General features: G+C 45.4%; 1 protein-coding gene across 2 annotated transcripts in view; it reads right to left on the bottom strand.

Annotated features, from left to right (window-relative positions):
• The window catches only part of GRIA1 (glutamate ionotropic receptor AMPA type subunit 1), a 306,294-nt gene that overhangs the window by 86,531 nt on the left and 193,670 nt on the right, over window positions 1-26,093 (bottom strand). For both annotated transcript variants that reach the window (XM_029218125.1, XM_029218124.1), the window contains exons 8-11: window positions 20,414-20,518; window positions 9,697-9,807; window positions 8,807-9,013; window positions 2,563-2,933 (exon numbers count right to left, since the gene is read on the bottom strand). In XM_029218125.1, coding sequence (XP_029073958.1) covers window positions 2,563-2,933; window positions 8,807-9,013; window positions 9,697-9,807; window positions 20,414-20,518 — 794 coding nt within the window. The remainder of the gene's footprint in view (window positions 1-2,562; window positions 2,934-8,806; window positions 9,014-9,696; window positions 9,808-20,413; window positions 20,519-26,093) is intronic.

Genomic DNA, 26,093 nt, shown 5'->3' with positions numbered 1-26,093 from the left:
AAGTGGATAAAACTCCTTTTTCTGCCAGGTAGACTCTTCTCTGCCTGTCAGACCCCTAAATCCAAAATCCTTCCTCCCAGTCCCTCTGAGGGGGAGCCTCAGAAATACAGGTATTGCTGGTCTCAGGAGTGAACCACCGTTCTGCTTTGTCCGTGAACTTCCCCAGAAGAGAGAGGTCCAGTGGCTTTTCAATCGGTGTGAACAGTGGCACCCTTTCTTCTAGTGAAGTTTAACAGAAGTCCAATATAGAAAATCGATAAAAAGAATTGAAAATAGCTTCTCTTTTGTTGTGCTTCCTGTGTGCTGGCTGGATACTGTGTTATGGGTTCTATATGTATCAATCTCTTTTAAACCTCACAACAATACTAGGGTTGTTTCCCATTTTACTGGTGAAAATACAGAAGCATAGAGTGGAGTTGTTTTATTAAAAATGGGAAGGAAGGCGGCTTGGGTTTCCTGTTTGGTCACCTCAAGGTCAATTCCAAAGTAGCCTCGTGGAACCCTCAGGAGTCCTGGAAACACAGTTTGAAAATCCTCTTCTAGTCAGAAGTCACAAACGCACATACCCTTTCAGGGGCAGCTGAGTCACACAGGAATGAAGCTGATCACCTGGGGGCTGTGGTCAAGTGGGGAATACACGCATCAGCTCAGGAGGGCAGCTGCCACTCAGTTTTGGACCATCATTGCCAAACTGTGCAGGTTACACAGAAACATGCCCGGTAGAGGATTCAGTTTGTGGGTCACTGACTTGAGACTTCAGGAGGAATGGTGAGGAGTGTGAGAACACAGCCTGAGGTCAGTCCACAGGGGTGCCATTAGCGGGTAAGATGCCCAGCCATGAAGGAAATAAAGGAGAAAAAACAAGCCCAGCGGTCTTTTCAGACACATGCATGTTAGGATGGCCCATTATACTGAGTAGTGAAGAATCATTTCTTCCCATTGTTTACCTACTGGCCTGAGTTATTTTTAAGCAAGCCCTTCCCCTTCTTGGTTGTCTCTGCTCTTTACCATGTGTTTGCCAGTACTGGCCAGGCATCCAGTCTCACACCTCTTCTCCCACGCAACCCCCCTGACTGTCTTCTTATTTAAAGAAAAACAAGAGTATAATGGTGCACGATGAGACAGTCTAAATTATACAGCAGGCAAAACGAGTCCTGAGGGAAGCTCCTTAGGAAGATTTTATTCCATTGCCACTTAGGAATATTGGTCCTCGCTGACACCCAAATGCGAACCAGGTGGTAAAGATGCCTCCAGGACGTGTCTGTGAGGCCTTGGTATTTATGCAGTTACGCCCCCCAGAAAGTGAGAGTGTGTGCAGATCTATTCATGCAGCCCGATTCTAAGCCATGCCTCCCTGCGTGCTTTAGAAGCTTGGTATCTATAAGCGACTGCCTACTGATTAAAGAGCTCATCGACATTAAGCAACTGTAAAAGGAAATACAGTCAGCACTTATTTATTTGTGACATGATTTGTGACATGAACTTTCCAGAATATAGTTGAAAGAACGTTACACACAAAGACAGAAAGGGGGTCAGTAAATTTGGGAATTGGTGTAGGTTGGTAGTTTTCAGATTTCTTGTTTCCTCTCTCCATTCCACTTTTCCTTCTTCCTCCCTCCCTGCCTCCTTCTTTCCCCTCCCCTCCCCTCCCTTCCCTCCCCTCCCCTTCCTTTCCCTCCCCTCTCCTTTCCTTTCTGTTCCGTTTTTCAAAAGAAATTGTATTCACAAGCCCAATACGTAAAACAGACAAAAATGGCGCTACTCATGTCTCCTGTGGGGGCTGAAACCTCACTGATTTGGTCACCCCAGTACTCTCAGTATGATGTCTGAGGCATTTCTAAGAAACTTCATTTTCCAACCGTAAGAAACAAATGTACATCACCGTTGGAACTAGATTATTTCCAAGATCTTTCTCAGAACCAAGAAAAGAAGACCCATTTTCTCCTAAAGATGAAGAAACCAAGGTCTACAAGGGCCAGGTGACTTGTCCAGAGACACACAGAAAGTGCTAGAACCAGAGTGAGAACCCACTCATAATTCAGTGCTCCTTCTACCCCTCGGAAATAGTTCAGGATGGGGGTTGAATCTTGACTCACCTAGCTATTAGCTGTGTAACCTTGGAAAGATATTCAGCATTTCTGTGGTCCCTCATTTGTAAAAGGAGATAGAATGAGAATCCCACCTAATGCTTCTGCAAAGATTCAATGAAATAAGGCATGTAGAGGACTCAAAACCTTGCTTACTATATGTGGTAGGTTCTCAACAAATGTTAGTCGTACCATACTGTCCCCCATCCTTTCTCTGTACCTTTCGGCTCCAGAACATTAGAGTCGTGATTATCCCTGTTAATCTTGACAGAGCACATCACCCAGATAGCAGATAGAACTGATCAAGGCACAGGACGTGTCCATATAATCCACAGCATGCAATGGACAGCTGACAGTAAAGCATAGTTGAAAAACCGAATAAAGTCTGGAAAAAATTCCCACCCTTGATTTCCCAGTATTTGTTTTTTCCTATATATATGGCATTGAGCAAAGGGGTTGAGAAGAGCTGACTCACCTTGGAGAAATGTCACATCCTTGCTGCATGAAGGCTCCCAAGGAGAACCACAAGCTGTTGAATATCCCAAACTCATTGGACTGGTCACTGGTTGTCTGGTCCCGCCCTTCCTCAAACTCTTCACTGTGCCATTCGTAGGGGCTGAAGCGGCTGACCAGGAAAAGGACAACACTCACTCCAATGTAGGCGAAAACAATACACATCCAAATCTCATAAGCCAAAGGATCCAGGAAGGAGAAGACCCCTGGCTTGGACTTCTGTGGCTTTTTTATCATGATGGAGATCCCCAAACTCATAAATGGTTTGGAGAAATCTATCACCTCTTCCCGGACCAAGGTGATAGTTAAAGGGGCCACGGCCACATCTGCTCTCTGCAAAAAAAAAAAAACACACAAAAGAAACGCCCTTGAGTTCAGCAGCTCTCTGTTCTCTTATTTTTCTCTTCACTGTGAATATTCTTTTGTAATCTTAAAGGATGTGAGAGTTGGAAAGAACCTTAGAAGTCCAAACCCTCCTACTCTCTATAAAATATTTATGGTAAATGGATGATCAGCTCAATATCTCACAGGAGAGATTATCCCATTCTTTGACAGTTCTAATTGTTCGGGGAGTCTTCCTCACCTTATGGAAGGGGCTGTCATATATCTGTTATTTTTTGCCTGCCCAGCAGCCATGCCTTCTTCCCCTGGAAGAACTACTGCCCCACGCTCAGTCCTCCTGGTTCAAATGGGACTGATCACCCTGGTTATGAGGTGAGGCATATCACCCAGGTTTGGCCATCGGTGTACACTACTCCCCTGGCCAGAATGGTTCATTCAAGGATGGCACAGGACCCAAGTCTCTTTAATGAGCATGAGCCCTGAAAGGCAGAGTGAGAGGTGATCCATGATGAAATAATTTGAGTCACCCTTAATTCAGGGCTTACCCTGGACTCCCTAGGATCATATGTCAATATACTCTTTTGTTTGTCCTCAGGAACATGATCCAATCAGTCTGTTTGCTTAAGCCAGTTTGAGTTGGGCTTCTTTTACCTGCAACCAAGACAGCCCTGGCTAACAAGTGAAGGCAAATTTAACTCAGTAAATATTTACTGGGTGCTTATTATGCATAGGCCCTAGGCTGGAAGGGAAGCTGTGGTCTCTACACTCAGGGAATTACAAACTAGTAGGCGAGATTAGTACACACACACAAAATTTTCCAGTCTGTAGACTGGAGGCATGCTGTCTAAGAGATACAAAATGCTACAGGAGGTCAGGAAGGAATTAATTCTGGCTGGGGAGATCAGGGACTGCGCCATCAGAGAGGTGACATGTAAATTGGCACTGAAGTGAGAGTAGGATTTCAACAGGTTGCTCGGGTACAGAATACATTCCCAGAGAAGGGAATCATGTGAGGAAAGTAGTTTCTCTCTGGCAGAGAGAACGTAAAGTAGTATCACAATTTTCTTTTTTCAAGGAGACTGCTAAGAAGTGCACAAATAACTCAGTTTTAAAAATTCATGTAGATAAACATAAAATGGTTGCAAGAAATGTTCATCTTTGTACATCCGGCATGTGGAGTCACCAGCCTTGCTCTTCTGTCTTTCCTACCTCTGCCTAATGGCAGAGGCACTGGCATCTCTGCTGTAAAATCCACTGCTCTCTTGGCCTGAGATCAAGAGATCCTGGAAACCTAACACGGTTCCATGGACAGATGCCATGACATTCATTTTTGAAATGAGAGGCATGTCTGTGCAAGTCTCTTGGAGGCGGATGGCTTTCTCTTATGATGCTGTGTAACAGTCCAGATGTGAGGCTGGGGACAGATGCTGCGCAGACTCCGGCCCCGCCCAGCTGCCGGCTGGTGTTGCTTAGGAAAGATTTCCTCTGGTTACTCTCATTGGCTGAGATTTTTGAGAAGGCCTTTTACATGGAATAAAATGCCTGGCTTTAGAATGACTTAAGTTTCTCACTTACAGAAAGAAACTTTCTGTAAAGCAATGTGGGATTGAATCTGTATTTCATAGTAATCTTTTTTTTCCCTAACACCCATTGCATAAATCTTGATACTTTTTACAAACACTTACAAGCCATTGCCAGGAAGAAGATATCTCTTCTTTCCTCTGTAACCTAACATAGGTAGAAAAGGAATGGGGGAGAAAAGTCATGGAACTGACTTAGAGGGAACGACCACAAGTTACCCAAAAGGGAGGTGGATGTCGAGCTTCTAAAGTGGTAAAGGGAATTGAATGGATTTGTCTGATGCCTCCGGATGTGAGTTAATAAAAGGGACTGTGAACTGGAAAAAATGTCACAAAACCACATGATCTCATTGCTTAGTTCATTTAGCAGTTCCAAGATTGATTCCACGGAACATTATTTTTAGAAGGATGTTAATAAGTATAACATGAAAATAAACACAAATGTAAACAGACTACTTTGAGGTCGGACTTCTCAGAATCTTTAAAAGACCACTGTGCACTGAGAATTTCCAAGAGGGGTAAGTAGATACAGTGTTTCCAAAATTCTTTGGCCATGGACCCCTGAGGGTCTTCAAAAGGCACCCATATGCATAGGAGACACACACAGTGGGGGATGCTTAAGTTCAGTGACCTCATTTTGCAGATAGGAAACCCAGGCCCAGAGAGGAAGGGTGGTTTGTGCAAAGCAGCAGTGTTTTCAGCTTGTTTGATGTTGACTGAGAGGCTTCAGGAGTTGATTTCCAGCACCTGAGGAAGTTACTGGACCTCTGCAGGATCAGTCAAGGGCAATGCTCATCTGGGAAAGTAGACCTGGCCGCTTTGCTTTGTGACTCACTGACCACGTGCCCTCGAGTGAGATGGCTGTCCTTTTGGATGTCAATTTCCTCTTTAGAAAAAGAGGCATAATAATTTTTGCTTTATCTATTGGAGAGCAGTGTTTTGTGAGAGTCAAAAGAATTCAAATACGTGAGGGTACTGTGACCCGTGGGCATTTCACAGGTGCTCAAAATTATTCTCTCAAACAGATGTCTTGCGACAGTGATTCTCAGACTTGAGCGTGCAGCACATCCAAAGCACCTTGGGGTTTTTTTTTTAAACCACAGATGGCAGAACTGCTAGATCACTGGGTCTGGAGAGACCTGAGAATTTGCATTTCTAACAAGTTCCCAGGTGATGCTGCCGCTCCAGACTTTGAGAACTACTGACCCAGGAGATCCCCAAACAAAATACATCTGTAAAAAATCCTGGGTAAAAGAGTAAACCGTGTCAATGCAGTAGGTAAAAGCAAAAATTGAAGAAAATGATCAGGGATGGAGATTCACTCTGAGCCAGGCGCCGTTTAGGGGAATACTCGCCACCCCAGCCCTGGGATAAAGGATTCAGGGGTAACCCTTGGAGGAGGCCAGTGGCTCGCAGGAGTCATGTAGCCAGCAGGCTGGCAGAGTCGGAATTCATATCCAGGTGTCTGTCTCCCAAGTTCACTCTCTTTCTGCTTCATTAAGACAAAGAGCAGGCAAGAAAGTCACTGAGAATCAGGCGCAAAGCCATACCCATGCAAGAAGCAGAAATTTCTTTTGCAGCCTGTGGCATCTGAGAATGCAGACACTGTTGCTATTCTCATCACTAGTTAATAGTGGCCTTAGAGTCCAGTGCTCAGATGGTGTGATTTCTACAGAGGCGGTATGTCCCAGCATGCAGCGTAAGAGCCAGGGCTGCATGTCCCGACGCTGCTCTGTGTCCTTTGCCAAACTGCCTAATCTCCCCGGGTCTCAGTGTCCTCATCTATAAAATGTGGTAAATAATCATATCTACCTTCTGGGGTTGTTATGAGGAGTAAGTGAAATAATATGGGTATTTAGCATAGTGCCTGCCATATACTACGTGCTGACATGCTACTATTGTAATTGTTGATAAGAGCAAAAGGGAGCAAAAGGAAGGTGAGAGACACCCTGGTTGACTTAGCCTATTTAACAGGCACAGAACGAAGAGATTTGGAGGCCTCCGAATGAATTTTTCTGATCTTGCTGGTCGTTTGTGGCTGAGAGATGCTTTCCCCAAACTCCTCTATTCTTCCTCGGTTGCGGGGGGCGTTGCAGAAAAAGAAAGCCAAACTGAAAATCCAGAGAGGGCATCCATTTGGGCCCATCGTGGAGTTTTCAGAATACAGTTTTTTTTTTTTTTTTTTTTTTGCGGTACGCGGGCCTCTCACTGCTGTGGCCTCTCCTGCTTGCGGAGCACAGGCTCCGGACGCGCAGGCTCAGTGGCCATGGCTCACGGGCCCAGCCGCTCCGCGGCATGTGGGATCCTCCCGAACCGGGGCATGAACCCGTGTCCCCTGCATTGGCAGGCGGACTCTCAACCACTGCGCCACCAGGGAAGCCCCAGAATACAGTTTTTACTGGGCAGAGGGACAGGCCTTGTGGAGGTGAGGGGAAAGGGGAGGGCTAGCAGTTGAGGCATCCAGAGGTAATTTTGGTTTGTCACTGATGAGCCAGTGACCCATGACTAATGGCTGGCTACTGGGGGGCTTGCCCTTAGGATAATCATATCATTGTTCTGCTCAGATCATAGGCCTTTTCTAAGGGAACTTGGGATGAAGGTAAAGATGAATGTTGTTGGAGGTGAAAAGTTCACAGTAGTTGCCATGGGGATGACCTTAAGAGCTTGGTGGAGGTTCCCATGGAAACCAACCTCAAGATGCAACATTAATCACCCATATCTCTATCTTTCACCCGTGGAGCTTCCCAAAGGTGAGAGGCAATAGAGGAGGAGAGAGGGTAGAAGCACGTCCCCCTTCTCAACTCATTAACCATCTTCCCAGGTTATCTCAAAAGCCACCTTCCTAGAAAGGATTTTCTTTGTTCCATTTCTTTCTTCTTTGAATTCCCTCTGTATGGCTCTCATGGCCATCATGACTCCTATTGCCTTGATCTGAGACAATGAGATTTTAAAACCTCCTAAATGGGTGCTTCATCCTGACCAGAACTCAACACCGGCTTGCGGCTCGGCATATGCTTCTGCTCAGAAACCCAGCCTGGAGTCTTTGATTTCTATGAGTGAAGCTCTGGTGGTCTCTTTCCTGCATGTGGTGGCAGGATTCTTCTTCCATTGCCTTTTGTTGCTCCTCTACTCAAGTACCTTCATGATCTTCCAGTGCCCACTGAATCAACCCACACTCTTTCCCTTGTCATTTCTTACTCAGACTTTATCCCTGACTACTCATCCCAAGCCCTCTGCAAAAATCGTCAGTGTTTCCTCGTTCTCCTTTCACACCTTATTTCCATCACCATTCCATAGTTTATACTTCAGAAATTCTTGGGCTGCCTTTCTATTTGAATATGGCCGTGTTCACGTTCTACATCTTTCTTGAGGGCTAGACACACTCATATTAGGCTTTTGCTTGAACCTTGATTCTCTGCTGTCTTACCATTCTCTCATTGTCTTTTCTACCCCATAAAATGTTAAAATCCTTGGGGACAGGGATCAGATCTTTTACTTCTCAATGATTCCTTAAACACTTAAAACAATGCAGGGCATTCAGTGGCTTCTCCAAAATGCTTCAGTTTATTGAAGACTTTATAGCAATTGTGTGTGGTCTTATTTCAAGTGTGGTGAATGGAGTAGACCAATCCCTATTCACAGATAACTGTTATATAAGGCAGGGTAAGCCATAAAAGAAGCAGAAGCTAAATTCTACAAGGAAGGCAACAACAGTTAAAAAGGGTTCTCCCCATACCTGTTACGGGGAGAACGAAATGACATCTTGGAAAAAGTAGTATCTGATACAGGTTTGGGGGGAAGGGTAAGATTTTTAGAGGTGCAGAATGGAAGGGGACTCGAGAACAGAGTGACTCAGGGTGGTGTGGCTGAGATGGAAGGTGCTAGAAAGGGCAAGTAACTAGAACGTTTGGTTGTATCCAGGCTACCCCCAACACCAGGGAAGAAATTCATATTGAGGGAGACATAAGGGACTGAGCAGGGAAGTAACAACTCAGCGGTCTGCCTCGAGAAACTGATCTTGAAGCTAAACTATCACCTGTATTGGATGATGATCAGCTGAAGTCACAGGACTGAGGTGAGTTTGGCTGAAGGAGCTGGGACCGGGAACCTGAACAAAAAATGTCTTCAGATATGGGATTTTTGGACTCCTCATCTTTTCGGCATCAGTAATACTAAATCATGGGGTCTAATAGGCATCTGTGGGCAGGGCCAGCCAACCACCAAATGATTTCCCGTCAACCTCTCTGCCTCCGCTTCCAATTGCCCACCCTGTAGGGAACTTACTCCATAGACCAGCTCTCCCACCATGCCATTCCAAGCCTTTGTGTCAGGGTCGCGGGCTCCATATTTCCCATCGCTGACGATCTCAAGACGGTAGGAGTAGCCCACGTGCTTGGCAATCTCTGCTGCCAGCTCCACGCAGTAGCCCTCGTAGCGGTCATTGCCTTCAAACTGGTTGGCATTCTTCTTGAGCATCACATAAGGGTCCTCCTGGTGGAGAAATGGGAGACAGAGAATGTGGGTCTGGGGCTCACTCTTGCGGAGGGAGGCCTTTGGCGTGGCAGAGGAGGGTGTCTCCAACACTGCTAAACCCTGGGGAAGTCTCTCTGGCCCCTAAATCCACTTCCTGCATTTCTGCTCCTCCCATTACAAAACTTCTTGGGTTAAGGAAGCAAACTATTAAAATAGAATGTTTCACTGAGACGCCATGCCTGGCCTTTCAAGTTGTTCCAGGAGCTCTTTGTATTTTTTGGAGGTGTTAGGGGAATAACCCTTAAATAGGCTCCAACTGTCTCATCACTGAAAATCATAGCAGCTTTACTTATACTCACTTTAGGTGCTGGACTTCAGGGAACTTGCTTTGAAAATGGCTTCTACTAAGGAAGGGTAGAGTCAGAACCACTACAATTTAGTCTCGCCCTTCTGTTTTATATACATTAGAAACTATGGCTCAAAGGAGGGTAAGTGGCTTACTTATCCAAGAGCACAAAGTGAAATCATGGCAGAGCCAGAGAGCAAAAGTCCCTCTGACTTTCAGGATATTCCTATTTTACTTCCTCTTTCTACCGACCACAGTTTTGGCAAGAAGAATGACCAGCTTTCACTCCTGGGAAAACCTTTGTGTTGGTCTGTCTCACATCCCGGGTAACCTCCATGAAGGACTGAGTACTCACTAGGATTGTAGTGACGATGTATGTTCTATTCTGGACACTTGAGTTATCCCCCCCGGCTTGAGCATCCGTGGCTGCAGGGACAAACTTATCATCTTCATTCCAGTAGCCAATCTGTTAAAGAGAGGAGGGTGCTGACATAAGGTGATCCAGGCTCCTCAGGAATGGCCCACTCTGGGTCCCCCAGCCAACACCAGACAGGAAATCAAGGAGCTGAGCATCACACCAGCAATCCTGGACACACCAGGCTCTGAGGTATTGGTAGATATAAACAACAAGAGACAAGATGCTCTCTAGGTCCTCCCATCCCCACCCCATGAAAATCCTCCTCATGATGGGTAAGCCTGAAAATTGCCTCTTAAGGGGCGAGGGTTTAACTGTTGATGCAGCTAAACTGTTACGTACAATGCGAGTCAGGGCCATAGAGATTTAATTCCCTGCAGTTGTTCACAAGGCCAAACCCCACCTTCTCCCATGCCTAGTAACCCTTCTCTTCCTGAGCTCATTCTGAAGTGTAGTTGGAATCATATGATTTAAACCTTACATTCTTGTTTTCTTTTGCTTTTTTTTTACATCTTTATTGGAGTATAATTGCTTTACAATGGTGTGTTAGTTTCTGCTTTAAAACAAAGTGAATCAGTTATACATATACATATGTTCCCACATCTCTTCCCTCTTGCGTCTCCCTCCCTCCCACCCTCCCTATCCCACCCCTCTAGGGGGTCACAAAGCACTGAGCTGATCTCCCTGTGCTATGCGGCTGCTTCCCACTAGCTATCTGTTTTACGTTTGGTAGTGTATATATGTCCATGCCTCTCTCTCGCTTTGTCACAGCTCACCCTTCCCCCTCCCCATATCCTCAAGTCCATTCTCTAGGAGGTCTGTCTCTTTATTCCTGTCTTACCCCTAGGTTCTTCATGACATTTTTTTCCCTTAAATTCCATATATATGTGTTAGCATACAGTATTTGTCTTTCTCTTTCTGACTGACTTCACTCTGTATGACAGACTCTAGGTCCATCCACCTCATTACAAATAGCTCAATTTCGTTTCTTTTTATGGCTGAGTAATATTCCATTGTATATATGTGCCACATCTTCTTTATCCATTCATCCGATGATGGACACTTAGGTTGTTTCCATGTCCTGGCTATTGTAAATAGAGCTGCAATGAACATTTTGGTACATGACGCTTTTTGAATTATGGTTTTCTCAGGGTATATGCCCAGTAGTGGGATTGCTGGGTCATATGGTAGTTCTATTTGTAGTTTTTTAAGGAACCTCCATACTGTTCTCCATAGTGGCTGTACCAATTCACATTCCCACCAGCAGTGCAAGAGGGTTCCCTTTTCTCCACACCCTCTCCAGCGTTTATTGTTTCTAGATTTTTTGATGATGGCCATTCTGACCGCTGTGAGATGATATCTCATTGTAGTTTTGACTTGCATTTCTCTAATGATTAATGATGTCGAGCATTCTTTCATGTGTTTGTTGGCAATCTGTATATCTTCTTTGGAGAGATGTCTGTTTAGGCCTTCTGCCCATTTTTGGATTGGGTTGTTTGTTTTTTTGTTATTGAGTTGCATGAGCTGCTTGTAAATCTTGGAGATTAATCCTTTGTCAGTTGCTTCATTTGCAAATATTTTCTCCCATTTTCAACCCACTGAGGGTTGTCTTTTGGTCTTGTTTATGGTTTCTTTTGCTGTGCAAAAGCTTTGAAGTTTCATTAGGTCCCAGTTGTTTATTTTTGGTTTTATTTCCCTTTCTCTAGGAGGTGGTTCAAAAAGGATCTTGCTGTGATTTATGCCATAGAGTGTTCTGCCTGTGTTTTCCTGTAAGAGTTTGATAGTTTCTGGCCTTACTCTTGTTTTCTTTTTAGGTTAACTGTATTTTTCCATCTGGATTTAACTTTCTAGGTGATGGTTATTTTATCCTTTATTTCTCTTATTTCCAATTTTTGACCTATTATAATACTGAGAATATAGTCGTGCCTGCAAACACTGATTGACATTATTTTTTTTTAAAAAATTAGTAGTTATTTATACTGACTCATTTTCCAAGGTCTTTTAGCAAACACTTATTGGATCCCTATTGTGTGTAAGACTCCGAGCTAAAACATTGGCGGTATTGTGGCAGGGTTGAGAAAGATACAGAGAAGTCTGGGAGATAGTCCTTGCTCTGAGTATCCCTCCAGTCTATTTGGGAAGACAAGACACACACATGCACGTGGCCCCAGAAGTGACAAGTGAGTGGCTCAGGTAGCTTGAGCCTAAGGAGTTTGGAGAAGCAGAAGCCTGATATGGAACCTATGCTGGGAAAAAGGCAGCAGGAGGAGGTGAGGCTTAAGTCAACGAGGGATGGAAAGGTTGAGCCCAAACCTGTCAGGTCGGAGAGAAGATAAGCCAAGATGGGAAGGCGGGAATCTGCCCAGATATGTAAGTCCAGTGGGTCCTGAGTGGAGGATAGGGTTAGTCCAAGAGGGCAGTGGGCACTTGGGTCTAGGTAGCAGAGGGATTGGAAGGCCAGGCTAAGTGGTGTAGACTTTATTCTGAAGGCAACAGGGAGTCATGGAAGGTTTGGGAAGAGCAGAATGGCGTGGCTAAAAACACACACACAGACTCCACACACACCCCTATGTCTATCTGTCTTTTATTTTATTTTATTTTTTGGCTGTGTTGGGTCTTTGTTGCTGCGCATGGGCTTTCTCTGGTTGTGGTGCATGGGCTTATTGCGGTGGCTTCTCTTGTTGTGGAGCATGGGTTCTAGGTGTGCTGGTTTCAGTAGTTGTGGCACCCAGGCTCAGTAGTTGTGGCTCACGGGCTCTAGAGCGCCGGCTCAGTAGCTGTGGCTCACAGGCTTAGTTGCTCCACAGCATGCGGGATCTTTCCGGACCAGGGATCAAACCCATGTCCCCTGCATTGGCAGGCGGATTCTTAACCACTGCGCCACCAGGGAAGTCCCTGTCTTTATACATCTTTAGACCGTTGTGTTTTGTTTTGTGGTCATTCTGCTGGCTGTAGTTTTAAAGGGCAAACAGGAAGGAGAACTGAAGCGCATGTGCAGGGGGAGGAGCAGGTCTGTAAGTCAGCCCAGGTTCACAAAATCCAAGGCACATGCCAATGGTCCACTCAGATGTCACCTTCACCTTGATGTCTTTCCCAGTCCCCTCAGTTACAAAGAAACAACTCTCCCTGCCATTTCACCGCCATTAACAACAGTAGTAATAATTGCCGACACTGATCATGTTCTTGCTCTGTCAGAGGCTGTGTTTGATTGTTTTTGTGCCAGTTCATCTGGCTTGGAAGAGTTTGTTAACTTGCAAGGTGATGGTGGTGATGCAGCTGAGAAATGGCTGAGCTCAGCCTGGAATGGTGGTCATCTGTCTCCAGGGGCAGCTTTTCATCATGACGCTGTTCTTTCTGCGAGGGGACCTAGCCCTGGGCTGGGAATCATATTAGCTGACAGTTACTGAGTGCTTACTGTGTTTTAGGCACTCTTCTAAGTGTTTTTTATGTTTTAACTTCTCTCATCCACACAAAAACCTATGAGGTGGGTAATCAATTATCACTCCTATTTTAAATGTGAAGAAACTGAGATGTAGGGGAAGCGGAATAACTTTCCCAAGGCCGCAGGAGACTCGTGGAGCCAGGATCGGAACCGGGCAGGCCGATTGCAGGGCCGTGTCCTTCTGTGTTCCGCTAGGCTGCCAGCTGGCCCTGAGCGTCTCGTGTTGGTTCCCATTGGCCCCATGGTCTAGCTGTTGGCATGTCTGTCCCCATCTCTCCACGATGCTGTGGGCTTCTCAGGGACAAAGCTAGAGGTCTGTTCGTGCTAGGACCCCTTTCTTAGGGCCACAGATTGTACCACAGAGAAGCAGCTCAGGAAAGGTTTGTTGAGAGAATGAGTGCATCCAACATGGAGACAGTGGATCCTGTTCATGCTGAGACAGTTCAGAGGCCTGAAGGGGGTCAGGGGGAGCTGTCTCTCAGGACACTGGGTCAAGATTTGCCCTCATGCCGGCATGGGTACCATGTTGCCTGTGTGGGGCACTTTCAGTCAGCCTGGAAGGGGACATGTCTCTCTAATGACACAAGAACCAGAAACTTAGATTTCCAGAATATCAGAGCCAAAAGAGGCCTGAAGAATCATTTCCTCCAACCTCTTCCTTTTTTACAGAGAGGGAGACAGAAGTTCAGAGACCAGGGGACTTGCTCAAAACCAGAGTGTAGTCCTGCCTCCCCCATTTTGCTAGGCCAGTGTTCCATGGGACCCTAGGGCATCTGTAAAGGCCCTTCACCACTTTCATGGGAGGTGAGGGGTCAGAGAAGAGGGGGAAAGCCCTGGGTTCCTCATCCTTGCTTCAGTAGTCAGTTCTGCTTTTAATCTGTTTCACGCTTTGAGATTCCCCTTAAGAGTTCATTTTTACAAGGAGCCCGTTCGTTGAAAAATAACTATTTAAAACCATTATTGTAGCATATCGTGGGGCGAGTTTCAGAAAAGAATTTCCAAACTACTTTCCTAACACTTAACTGTATTTTGCTCTTCCCCTGTGCAAATAGCACAGACAGGCTCGGGATTATTTTCTCTGTTTTGCAGAAAAGAAAACTGAGTCTTGGGGAGATCAGATGATCTAACTTATATAGATTAAATAGCAGATTAGTGGCAGGGCATAGGAGCCCGGTCATGGACTTCAAAGGTAGAATTATTGACTATAATCAATACACACTTGGGAGACGATCAAGCAAATGTAGTTGCCATTTTCTTTCCCCCTGTAGTTGATGCTATGGTGTTTTCATGCCCTTCTCTTTCCCTTCCTCCTCCTTTTTCTTCCTTCCCCCCCTTCTTTCCTTTCTTCCTTCTTCCTCTTCAGGATTAGTCACAGGTTTAGTTTTTCTTAGTTGTTCAAACTCAACAACTGTCAGCCTTGAGGAAGTTGTCTTCTTTGACATGCAACCAAGTTCTCTAAAATCTATTGTGTTTTCATAGGTAGTATTTTTAAAAGTGATGGCTTGATGGTCCAGAGATTGGTCTCTGGCATCAGACAGACCTGTTTTAAAAGGTAGACTTTTCTTATTAGTAACTGTTTGACCTTGGGCCAGTTACTTGACCTCAGTGGGCCTCCGTCCCTGCTCTGTAGAATGGATACAAGAGTACCTGTCTCGCAGGGCTGCTGTGGGAACCAAATACGTTCGTGCATGGACAACGGTACGCATAGTGCGTGGTTCATATTAAGTTGCCAGTAAACTAAAAAATGATATCCAGTAGGGTAATGCCTGATCGAAGGCTAACAGGCTTCTATACTGTAGTACATTTCAGTTTCACTTTGCCATTGAACATTGTCAGTCTCCAAAAGAAGTATATATTATGGAGTATTTCTCAAACGCATTTGACAGCGTAACCCTCTTTACATGCAGAATGTCCTAGGATAAATGGTGCGAAACCCACAATGCACGGCTCTAAAATATCAAGTTATTTGATCAAAGAGAGAGGAAAAAAAGCAAGATAAATCTGTACAGACCAGATTTATATGGCTTAGAAAGAGATTTTAATTTTTAGAATAGGGATCCTTCAGAGCTGGTATTATAGCACTAATGTTAAATTGGTATCTATAGAAATTATTGCCTAGCTTGGCTTATATCAAAAGCTAGAGGAACAGTTAAATGTTGTAAACAAGCTTATTTTATTCCTAAAACCCTTTTGTAGGGAAATAAACACTATTGCCAGTCAGAAGAGCAGGGTGATGCCAAAACCCAGCTTGCCCCTCATGTAAGCTAGCAGGCTGAGAAATCTCCTTCCACATTTTGATGAAAAGAAAGCTGTCAAAGATTTTTGAAGGGACATTGCGCTTCAGAGATGAGAGCAAATTTCCCTTTCTTAGAGAAGTGGGCTGGATTATTATACAGCCCTTTGATTCTCTACTGAGGATATGTAGGAACTTTGATTCTATCTCAAAGTAAATCAGAGCTAGTAGTTTGGTAAAAATTGGGGCCCACCGTTCAGGAGAGGATTTAAACAATTCTGACAGTGAGAGGTCTTCTCTTGGGGCCAGTTATAATTTTTGATCTCCTGTTTTCCATCTGCCTCTAAAGATTGTTTGAATATATGAAATGAGTCTAGATGATAGATTAGATTTTTTTAAGTAAATGAAGTCTACAAAGGAGATGATCATTAAACAGTACATTCAATTGATTTACCTTGCATAGTCGTCAAATCACATTTCCCCATTTTTAGCTCTAAGCTTCCTCTGAAGACACAGCCCCTGACCTCCAAAAATGAGATCGATTATAATAAATTTTTAAAAAGGAAGACGTCTCTTGTGGCAAAGACAACCTGATGACCCCCAAGGATTCTTGTTCGCCTTGCATAGCACACAGGTATGGTGGGAAGTAGCTGCCTGGACAGCAGTTGCATTTCCCAGCCTTCCATGTGTCTAGGTGGGCCAGGTGATCGGGTTGGCCAGTGGAATGCAGCAGAAGTGACGCACGTCTCTCCTAGCCCGACTCCCCCACATCTCCAGCACAGTTTGTAATAACTTTCTTCCTCACCTGTTAGCTGGCTGTTGATAGCCAGGAAGACCCAAACAGACAGTGGAGCCTCCATAAGCCTGAGTCTTAACCAGAGCTCCCAGCCCCCATACTGGTCACTGGGTGAACAAGAATGAGACCTTTGTTGCATTAAACAGCTGAGATTTTAGAGTTTATCTGTTACTGCGCCTCGGGTTACCTTAACTAACACGCTTAAAGAATTTGAACTTCATAAGTGTACGTGTTAACTTTATCTGAGTTCTGCTTGAGGTGTTTTTTAATTAAATTTGCCGGCAATTTTTTTTTTTTCTTGCTGGCAGATCTATGGAAATATGGGCCAGAGTAGTATGCTCCCTGGTTGCCTAGCATCATTCAATACACTACCCACTCATTTAATGAACAACCACTTATTTGCATGTGCTTACTTATGTGTCAGTATATTGTGGGCACTGAGGTTACAGTAAATAACAGAACCATGTCCCTGTGTTAAGAGAGCTGACATTTTAGGGGCAAGGAGGTGAAGAAGAGGGGAAGAAAGACAATGTATATCCAGACCAGGGGTCATCAAACTTTAAAGAGCTAGACTGCAAATATTTTAGGCTTTGCAGGTCATGCAATCTCTGTAGCAACTACTTATCTCTGCTGTCATAGTGCGGACGCAGCTATAGACGATACCTAAACAAATGAGTTTGGCTGTATTCCAAAAAACCCCACAAAACTCTATTTATGGACCCTGAAATTGTAATCTCATGTAATTTTCACGTATCATGAAGTAGTCATCTTTTGATTTATTTCAAAATGTAAAAATCATTAGCTCATGGGCTGTACAAAAACAGGCATTTGGCTGAATTTGGCCTGCAGGCTGAAGTTTACCAACCTCAGGAGAGATCAGTAAACCAACAAGAATATATCAGAAGGGGTAAGCACTGTGAAACATTGGGACAGTGGGATTGTGCTGGGTGGATGGGGGTCACTTTAGATGGCTTGGTCAGGGATGGCCTCTCCAAGGTGACTTTGCCTGGGCCAGACTTGAGTGACAAGGAGAGACGCTGCATATGAAACTACAGTGATTGAGAATGTCGGGTAAAGGAACAGAAGGATGCTATAGGGTAGCTGTGGAGTTATGAGCCAGAGAAGGAGGAGCAAGGGCTGATGTCAGAGGGATGCAGAGTCTGGGGTTCTGAAGGTCAAGACAAGAAGTTATATTTCACCTGCAGTAGGAAGCCAGTCAAAAGCTTTAGGCAGAGAGAAGCAATATAGCCTGATGTATATTTGAAAATGATCATCCTGGCTCTTGTGTTGGGAAAATGGCCTTCTAGAGGGGCAAGAATGTGGCCAGCAGGACTAGTGACTGGTAAGGAGGCCCCTGAGTGAGTCAGGCAGGTGTGGAAGGTGGCTTGGGCTCTGGGGTCAGCAGTGGAAATGGAGAGAAGTGGTTGGATTGAAGCTCTGTCTTAGAGCTACACCAGGTCTCAGTATGTCCAAAGTTGGGTGGCAAGGATTTAAAGAAAAAACTTCCAAAGGACATCTGGACTGGAGAGCTGTGCATTGACGTCAGTAGGACCTTGTGTCACTTTCTTCCCTGCCCAGTCTTTCCTTTCCAGTTATACTTGGGTCAGAACTGGGGATGACAAACTTGGGGCATGGCAGGGGGATACATATCAAGCTGAAGTGAGACTTGGCCATTTCAAGTCCAAAATTAGGTACAGGACCAGTAGTGATGGGCAGAGATGGTTAAATCAACAGTGATGGTCCCTTCATGAAAGACCTTCGAGAATTTTCCTACACTTCTCTCTTGGCAGCCAGTTACCAGAATTTGTGATCCTACTTGAATTTGACAAGGTATTTTATTTGGATAGAGGTCCCTAAATCAGCACCCCACGGTGAAGTGAAGTCTCTGAATGGGATTTCCCAAGGATTTAGCTTTAGTGGAGCCAGTGCCCATTCTGGCATTTGAAGATCCTAAGCATTTGATGGATGTATGTGTAGAGCACACACATTTCAGTAGGATGTCAAAATGGACCCAGATAACTAGAGGGCGTGTTGGCAGATCGGTGGCCATGATATGTGCTTAAAGATCAGGGGAGAGTCCTCAAGGCCCCCGGTCAAGTAGCAGAAGCCCCTCTACTACCTACATCAGGTAAGGCCAGGCACTGCTCACTGAAACCAGCACAACGAGGTCACCGTGAATCTGAGAAATTACTTTGTTAGGAGGCTGACTGAGTAAAAGGCCTGAAGCTGCAGATGTGGAGGAATGCATCGTCCTCAAGTCAGATTCCCCGTAAACAAAGAGGATGCTTAAGCCCACATTCTAGGAAAGGACTTAGTCATTGGAAAGTAAGTTGAAAAACAGCCCCAGGATCTGAAAAATAAAGCACAACGATTTGCTTGTGGATTTTAAGGTTACTCTGTAATTTCTATTTGCTGATTTATCCATTCCATGGGCTTGCACAGCCTGACTCACTCAAAATCAAGGCTGACATAAAAATCCCTGTGGCCTAAAGAAGGCAGTTGAAACAAACAAACAAAACATGGGCTGAATGTCCACTCCATTCCAGGGGCTACTTTTGGGAATCCCTTGATACAGGCAAGTGGGTAGCAGACGTTGTTTCACTCAGTGCTGATGGCGACCCTGTGAGGTAAAGGGCATTATTCCCCATTTGGAGATGATGTAACTGAGGTCCAAGGAGGCTAAGTTGTTCAAGGTCACGTGCCTAGTAAAGAGTAAGGCAGAGACTTAATTCGGGTCGTGTCTATCTGCAAAGCCTGAGCTTGCAACCATTCTGCCAGTGTATCTCACCAAACCACCCAGAGCATCATGGACCTCCACAGGCTGGGAATAGAAAGCATGAGCAGAGCTGTTCTGTAGAACTTGCTGGGATGATGGAAATGATCTGTTGAGCACATTGTCTAGTATGGCAGCCACTAGCCACCTGTGGCTACTGAGCACTTGACATGTGGCTAGTGCAACTGAGGGGCTTTTAAATTATTTAGAATTAAAGTTAAATGGCTGGCTAGTGGCAACTGTATTTGACAGCACAGGCCTAGAGAGCATCAGGTTTGAGAGATGAAGACCCAGTCTTCAATGTGCCAGGCACAGCCCTCAGAACTTCTGCACCCGTTAGATCATTTAATCCTCTCAGTGAGCCTATGAGATTGGCATTGTTATGGTGCTGCCCGCTTAAGGCACAAAGAACCTGATTTATTTGTCCAGAATCACAGGCTGGTAAGTGGTGATGCCAGGATTGAGTCCCAGGATTCCAGAGCTAATACTCTGATCCATGACACCCTAGTAGCTTTATACCAAGTGTGCAATGCCTCTTACCCATTACGCTGTGCCACTCCAAGGAACTAGGAATGTGATGAAGGCCATGGACGGTAAAACAGAGGCTGCCATGAGTCGTAACAAGGGAGCCTAGGAAAGGAGTAGCATTTTCTCTGAGTGTTGATGGCTGAGGAGGAATTGGCCAGGCAAAAGAAGGGGATGGGGTAGGGGGAGTCCTAGGCAGAGGGAACACGTTTGAAGGCTGGGAGGTGAGAAAGAACATAGTGTATTCCTGGAAGTGAAAGTTGATCAGAATGACTGGAGTGGAAGGAGGAAGGAAGTGAGTGTCAAGGGTCAAGGTCAGAGAAATTGGCAGAGGCCAGAGCGCACAGAGTGTGGTAGAATTCTGAATGTTTTCTCCAAGGATTTGAATGTTGTTCCAAAATGTTTAATATGCGTACATATTATACATTACATACATATACACAAACTAAGTTTCACTTATACTTCTATGTGGAAGGTAGAGGGGATACGACCAAGTGTGGATCAGGAGAAGATGGTTCACTTCCTCAATGAATCATCATTCTCAAGTTCTTACTTTGGAATCCTATAGGAGCAGCAGGGGCGTTTTATACACATCTCTTACTTTATATTTTCACAGTAATTTCCCATCCCTTGGATCTTCACAAGCACCCCAAGACAAAGCTAGAGATTTTTTTAATCTCCATTTAACCTCCTCGATTCTCAGAGGAAGGAACTGACTTGCCCAAAGTCCCAGCTGGTTAGTGGCAGAGCTGAGGCTAGAATCCTCATTGCCTGCATCTCTTCTAAGAGATCCAGTCCAGGAAAGTGGGCTTGCAAGGCCCTCAGCTCTGGCCTGAGCCTCTGCTCAGCCCTCTCCTCCCTGAGGAACTGAAGCAAAGGGACCTTTACCTTTCGGATGCCGTCGTGCTTCATTTCGATCACATGGAGGGTATAGTTGGTCCGGCGTCCTTTCTCATTAAATTGCACATTTCCTGTCAAGCCTTCAAACCGCACCTGGAAAAGAAAGCCAGGTGGTGACCAGTGAACCCTGAAGTTGCGCTTCATGTTTGTTCATCGGTTTGCTTTTTCTGCTGAAGTGAATGTCCAGAACCTGAGGAAGTTACATGGGATGAGGTCTTGGAGTAGCATCAGTACTAAACACCTCTCTACTCCTTTGCCTGTAGCAGTCATCACTGTTAGAGTACAGTTCTCTTGCCTACTAAACTGAAACTCATCCTGAAAACTTTTTCACCCATTGCTTTAGGCAAACAGTAACACTGGATCAAAGTAGATCCTAATAGGAAATCTCTGTGCCATCCTCAGTCAAACACCCCCATCAGGACTATACCACTGTGAGAAAGACCGCTCCTCAGGTGCACACCTTCAGATGTAGAAACTGAAGGAGACCTGCAAAGGAAGAGACTGGTGTGCCATCCCTGGTGAGTCAGGAGAAGACCCAGGACCAGGAGCTGGCCTTGTGATGCCTTGGGCTATGCCTCATTATGGCTTCTTAGTTCCTTTGTGAGTCCAGGGATTACAATACTTGGGAGCCTAAAGACCTAGAATTGGGAGACCTGGATTTTACCCCAACTTTCCTTTGAACAGCCAAGTGACTTTGGGCAATTTGCCTCTCTAAGTCTCAAACTTCCTGCCCCATCTACCTTAAATGACACAGCAAATGTGAAAGTGCTGTGCAAACTTTAAAGCACCTGAGGAGATTCTTTATAAGACCAGAGCCTTTCAACAGGTCTCAGCTGGTGGAATCAAGATGCGTATTGGAAGCCCCCAAATACGCTGCATGGAACTTCTCCACAAACGAGACAGATTAAACTTCCATGGCTTCCTATCTCCAAGTTCACTTTAAAGGCCAAGTAGTCAACATGGGGGCTCCAAGGCCTTTGGAACCAAGCCTGCTGCTCTGGAGGTGACCAATAAAATTTATCCACCCTCAAAGTGCGGATGCGTGTAGCTGTGTATCATCAGCTTGAGTACAAGAAATCACATTCTCCAATGATGATCCACCATGTGTCCTCAGATCAGTCTGGCCTAAGGCCAGTGAGATGAGCCTGTACCTGTAACCAATATGAACCCGGCCCTTTAACCCAGCATTATTTATTTCCCCCTTCTTCAGGTAGCTTAAAAGGAAGCCTCACAGGGTGTTACCATTTTCTGACAGTGAATGACCAGTCCCTCTGCCTTCAGAATACAAGAATAGCTGGAGTGTGTGTGTATTTGAGATGTGGGGGTGGGAGGGAGAAAGAGAGAAAGAAGAAAGGAAGGAAGAAAGAAAGGAAGAAGGAAAAAAAGAAAATGTGTGTGTGTATATGTCTCCTCTCAGGCTGACCCTCCCATCACCTCCTGGTTTGAAGTCTCAGTGGGGAGGTTACAGCAGGCCCACAGCACTGAACAAATTATATAACAAGTTCTTCACTCTCTGAGATGAAATCTGGAGAAGTTCTTGCTCTGGAAAAGTCTAGGCTGGTTTTTCTTTTCAAGGAGGAAGCAAAGTACCAATCCTGCTACAAAGAATAAGAAGAGAGCAATTCAAATCCATCAGAAGCTTCACCTTCTCACCTTGGTCGTCTCTTGCCCATCTTTAGCTTCCCATTCATTGCTGTGTACCAACTTATATGACTCATTTGGAAAAACAGACTGGGATAGATGTGCAGATGGTTTGCAGAAACAGAAAGAAGTGTCATTAATGACTCAAATGGGCATCTATTTTTGGTGCTGGTATCAAGTGTCATACTAATTATCATTATGTCATATTCATATAGCAAATTGCATAATGTCTCTATGACTCAGTTTCCTCATTTGTTTTATGAGACCCATTAGGTTTAATAATGTCTTAAGGTTGGTTTACAGATTAAATGAGATATTTTTTGATCAATGCTTGCCCCATGGTGAGTATTCAACAAAGGCCAGCTATTATTTTTATTATTACAAATTGTGTTATTAATACTCCCAGCATTTTACAAGTGCTTATGAAGCATTTTCACACGTATTACTTCATCTCCATTCATAGCAGCCCCCTGATATAGGTCAGTTAGAGAGAGATTAGGATCTTCACTTTCATGAGAGAAACCTAAACTCTGGAAGGTAAAGTGATTTGCTCAAGACTTAGGACTTACAAGTGTCCAAGGCAGGCCTGAAATCCAGAGCTTCTGACATATTCTGGCTTCTTCCCTTAATATACCAAGTGGCCTCTCAAACAGAGGACAGTGCTACTGTCCTAGGCTCTGAGGGGTGACACGGAGATGTATAGAGCACGTGTTCTCCAGGCCTACTACTGCTATCCTCTATTCCAGTTGGGCCTTCCCCAGGCTGCAGTCTGTTAATTCTAACTGTGTGGCCATGTACAAGTCACTGTGCCTATCTGTTGTTGGTTTCCTCCTCAAAGAACTGAAGTGCTTAGCATATTGTCTGGGACATAAATGTTCAGTGAATAGTGTCTGTTATCTAAGTGATGGTGATGATGACGTTGAAGGTAATGATTCCTACTACTACTGTGCTGTGTACAGTGGGTGCGCAGTGTGGCAAAGAAGAAGATTTAACATGGAAGCCTTGGGTCTGATAAGCTGTGGTCTCACGGCAGGGGATTCTTTCAGCAGAAACGAGGGTCTTTTCACTGTCATTTTTACACGTCTTTCTCAGTTTCCAAAAAAATCAGCAGCAGGAAAGTTTTGTGACCCGAGGGCCCCTTGTGTTGCCACAATGTTTTCACAAGATGCTGCTTATTCGGTGTTCCCAGAAACCCAGTGAGTAGCAAAAGCAGAGGTTATTTTGCTGATGTTACAGGTAGGATTACTGAGACTCAGAGCTACGGCACTTGGGTTCAGGGTTCACAGTACATCAGGAGAGGCCTGGAGCAGCTGAAGGCTCTGACCGTCTAGTTGGAGAAGCCAAGACTTACACATCCTGGGATAAATTAGAGTGGGAAAGAAGACGTGCCAGAATTACCGTTCCATGATGGCAGAGTAAGGAGAGGTCAAGAGAATGGACTAGCTTCAAACCATTTATGAGGGTAGTCTGGACTCATAGAGGAATAAGCTTCTCAGAAATATATGCTATGGGCACATCTGGAAACTGCCATCCTATCCATCAGGACTGAGCCCCTGAGCCCTCATTCCCCACTCCCACCCCCTACCCCCATGCTGGGGTGACAGGGATCAGACTGAGGGAAACCTGGAGTTTCCCCTTAGCTCCTGCCTCCTGGACCTCCCATCACTGTCCTGGCACCTGCTGACTCCCCCCGTGAAAGATGGAGAATTCACGTTGGATTTCCTGTAAGTGGTATTGGGTGCCAGCTCAGAGTCTGCCACCCATGAGATGCTGAAGCATAAATTTTCTTTCCTGCTTGGTGCCCTCTGATTGCTGGTTAGTGTTTCTACTACTTGAGCCATCAACCCTGATGACTCCTCCAACCCCATCCCCGGGGCGGGGGGTGGGCAGCGGAGATGCTCTGGGCCCGAGGCTTCTACAGCCTTTTTGTGGCTGCCGTGAGGTGGATCTGTTCTCTTGGTCTCTCCTCCTGAATGCTCACTGGCTGTGGGAAGTCAGAGCCTGCGGGCTAGATCCCAGTAGACCACATTCTGGTTAAACTAGCCAAGTTAAGTCTCAGGACCCTTCTGAGCTTCCACTTGCCCACCTGAACAATGGGAAGAATAATCCTGCTCTATCTCATGCAGTTGCCCTGAGGTTCAAAGAAGCTTTTACATTATCCCTTTTTTTTAAAAAAAAAATATTTTTGAGCCTTGTGACAAGCCAGTGAGGGAGGCAGTGCTAAGAGGATGATGTCCATTTAAGAGATGAGGAAATTAGTGCCAGAAAAGTGGAGCAATTAATCCAGGATCCCCCAGATAGTGCCTGGTGGGGTCATGGTGTGAACCCAGCTCTTCTCTTCCTATGCGCTAACAGCCAAGCACGATGCCCACAAGTCCTCACTTGTACCCTCACTCTAGCCTTCTGCTGGGTATCATTTACATCCTCACCCAGACCCTCCAAAACCCAAATCACGCTTTGTTCAAATTCACCCTTCCTTTAAGGCATGAATGACCATCCATCCCAGTTAGCTTGGGATCGTTTCAGTTTACATGTCTTGTTCTGGGATAATTGGTAATAGCTCTCCCATTCACTCTTAAGTTTGGATGATAAATTGTATGGTCACCGTATTTAAAGCCCCCGTTTCGTTCCTACGGGAAGCCTGGTAATGTCCAAATTCTTCAGTCATGGCATTCTTTTCTGACAGTCCATAGCACCAAGAGCCTGGCTGTGTTATTTAGCCCTCAATCTATACCTTTGTGGCTACTATTTCTAAGGAGCTTGTCTTTCCTTCTACACTGGGTCTTGAGTCCTGAAAGGTATGGACTGTGTCTTACACCCCTATTGCCCAGCTCGCCCCAACCTCATCTAGCAGTGTGCCACGTAAACCTTCACTTCCAATGTGCGTGGTCATTGACTGACAGATTGCAAACACAAAGGCAAGAGGGCTGATCCTTCTTTAGGGCAGCGATTCTTCGCCTGAGGTCCTTAGCTGGGCTTCTCAGAGTGTATGTGGTCCACCTGACCCCTGGTCATGCAAAAATATATGTGTGTGCATTTTCTGGGAATAAGAGTACAAAGCTTTGTTTCCCATCATATCCTCAAAGGGCCTATGACCCCCCAAATGCTAACAGCCTGACTTGGGGAGCTGGATCTTTTCTGCCAGCCAGAAGCCAACTTATGGGCGCCCTCATGCCTCTTCCTTCCTGGAGCGCTGAGGAATTCCAGGGTGTGGGCTCATTAATATTCTGAATGGCTCCTTGGATGTCAGGCAGGGAGCAGGCAGGCTGGTTGTCTTCACTCTGCCACCGGGGAAACTATAGTGGGGTGTGGGGGAGCGGGGGCATGTAGATATTACCCAGGGCCATGTGCTGGTGCTGGCTGGGCCATGGCTTGTGTCTCACCTGCTGGGCTGGGCCTTCGAGGCTTCAGAGCAGAGCAATTATGGAGACAGGGTGAGGTAGCAAGGAGATGTGGGTTGGAGTCCCACTTTTGTCACTAACTGTATAATTTTGGGAAATTAAAAAAAATCTCTGTAGCTCAGTTTCTGCATTTATAAAGCGCAGTTAATAAAACCAGCTACCTCAGAGGGTTATATTGAGGATTCAGTGAGATCAAACATGTAAAATACGTTCAGAACCTTGTACATAGTAAGCCCTGGATGTATCATAGCTGGTATTACCATTATTTTTAGAATAATGTGCTAATTCCTCACAGACATCCCAGCTCTACCACAAGCTGACCCACAGGTCCCTCCCCATGTGTGACCTGAAGGCCAGTGGGCAGGGCAGAAGAGACTCGAGCCCCCATCCTTGGGTTCCAAGGACCAAATGTCATTGGGATTTACCCAGTCTACTGTCGGTGCACACTGCTCCTTCCTAGGGGCATGGCTTCTTTAAGAGATGGGTCTTGAGGGTGAGATGCTTGGACAGTGGCCACGACTGTGTGTGTAAGGCCCTGGAGCTCAGTGCGTACTAGCAAAGGCCCCTGGGGCCACAGGACAGTTGTGGGACAGGAAGAAGAACCCTGGATAGGTGTTTGGTCCAGC

This window comes from Monodon monoceros, unplaced genomic scaffold, assembly GCF_005190385.1.
Source record: "Monodon monoceros isolate NGI ecotype Baffin Bay Population unplaced genomic scaffold, NGI_Narwhal_1 Super_Scaffold_12, whole genome shotgun sequence".
In the NCBI taxonomy this organism is placed as follows: domain Eukaryota; kingdom Metazoa; phylum Chordata; class Mammalia; order Artiodactyla; family Monodontidae; genus Monodon; species Monodon monoceros.
This window is presented reverse-complemented; position numbering and strand designations above follow the sequence as displayed.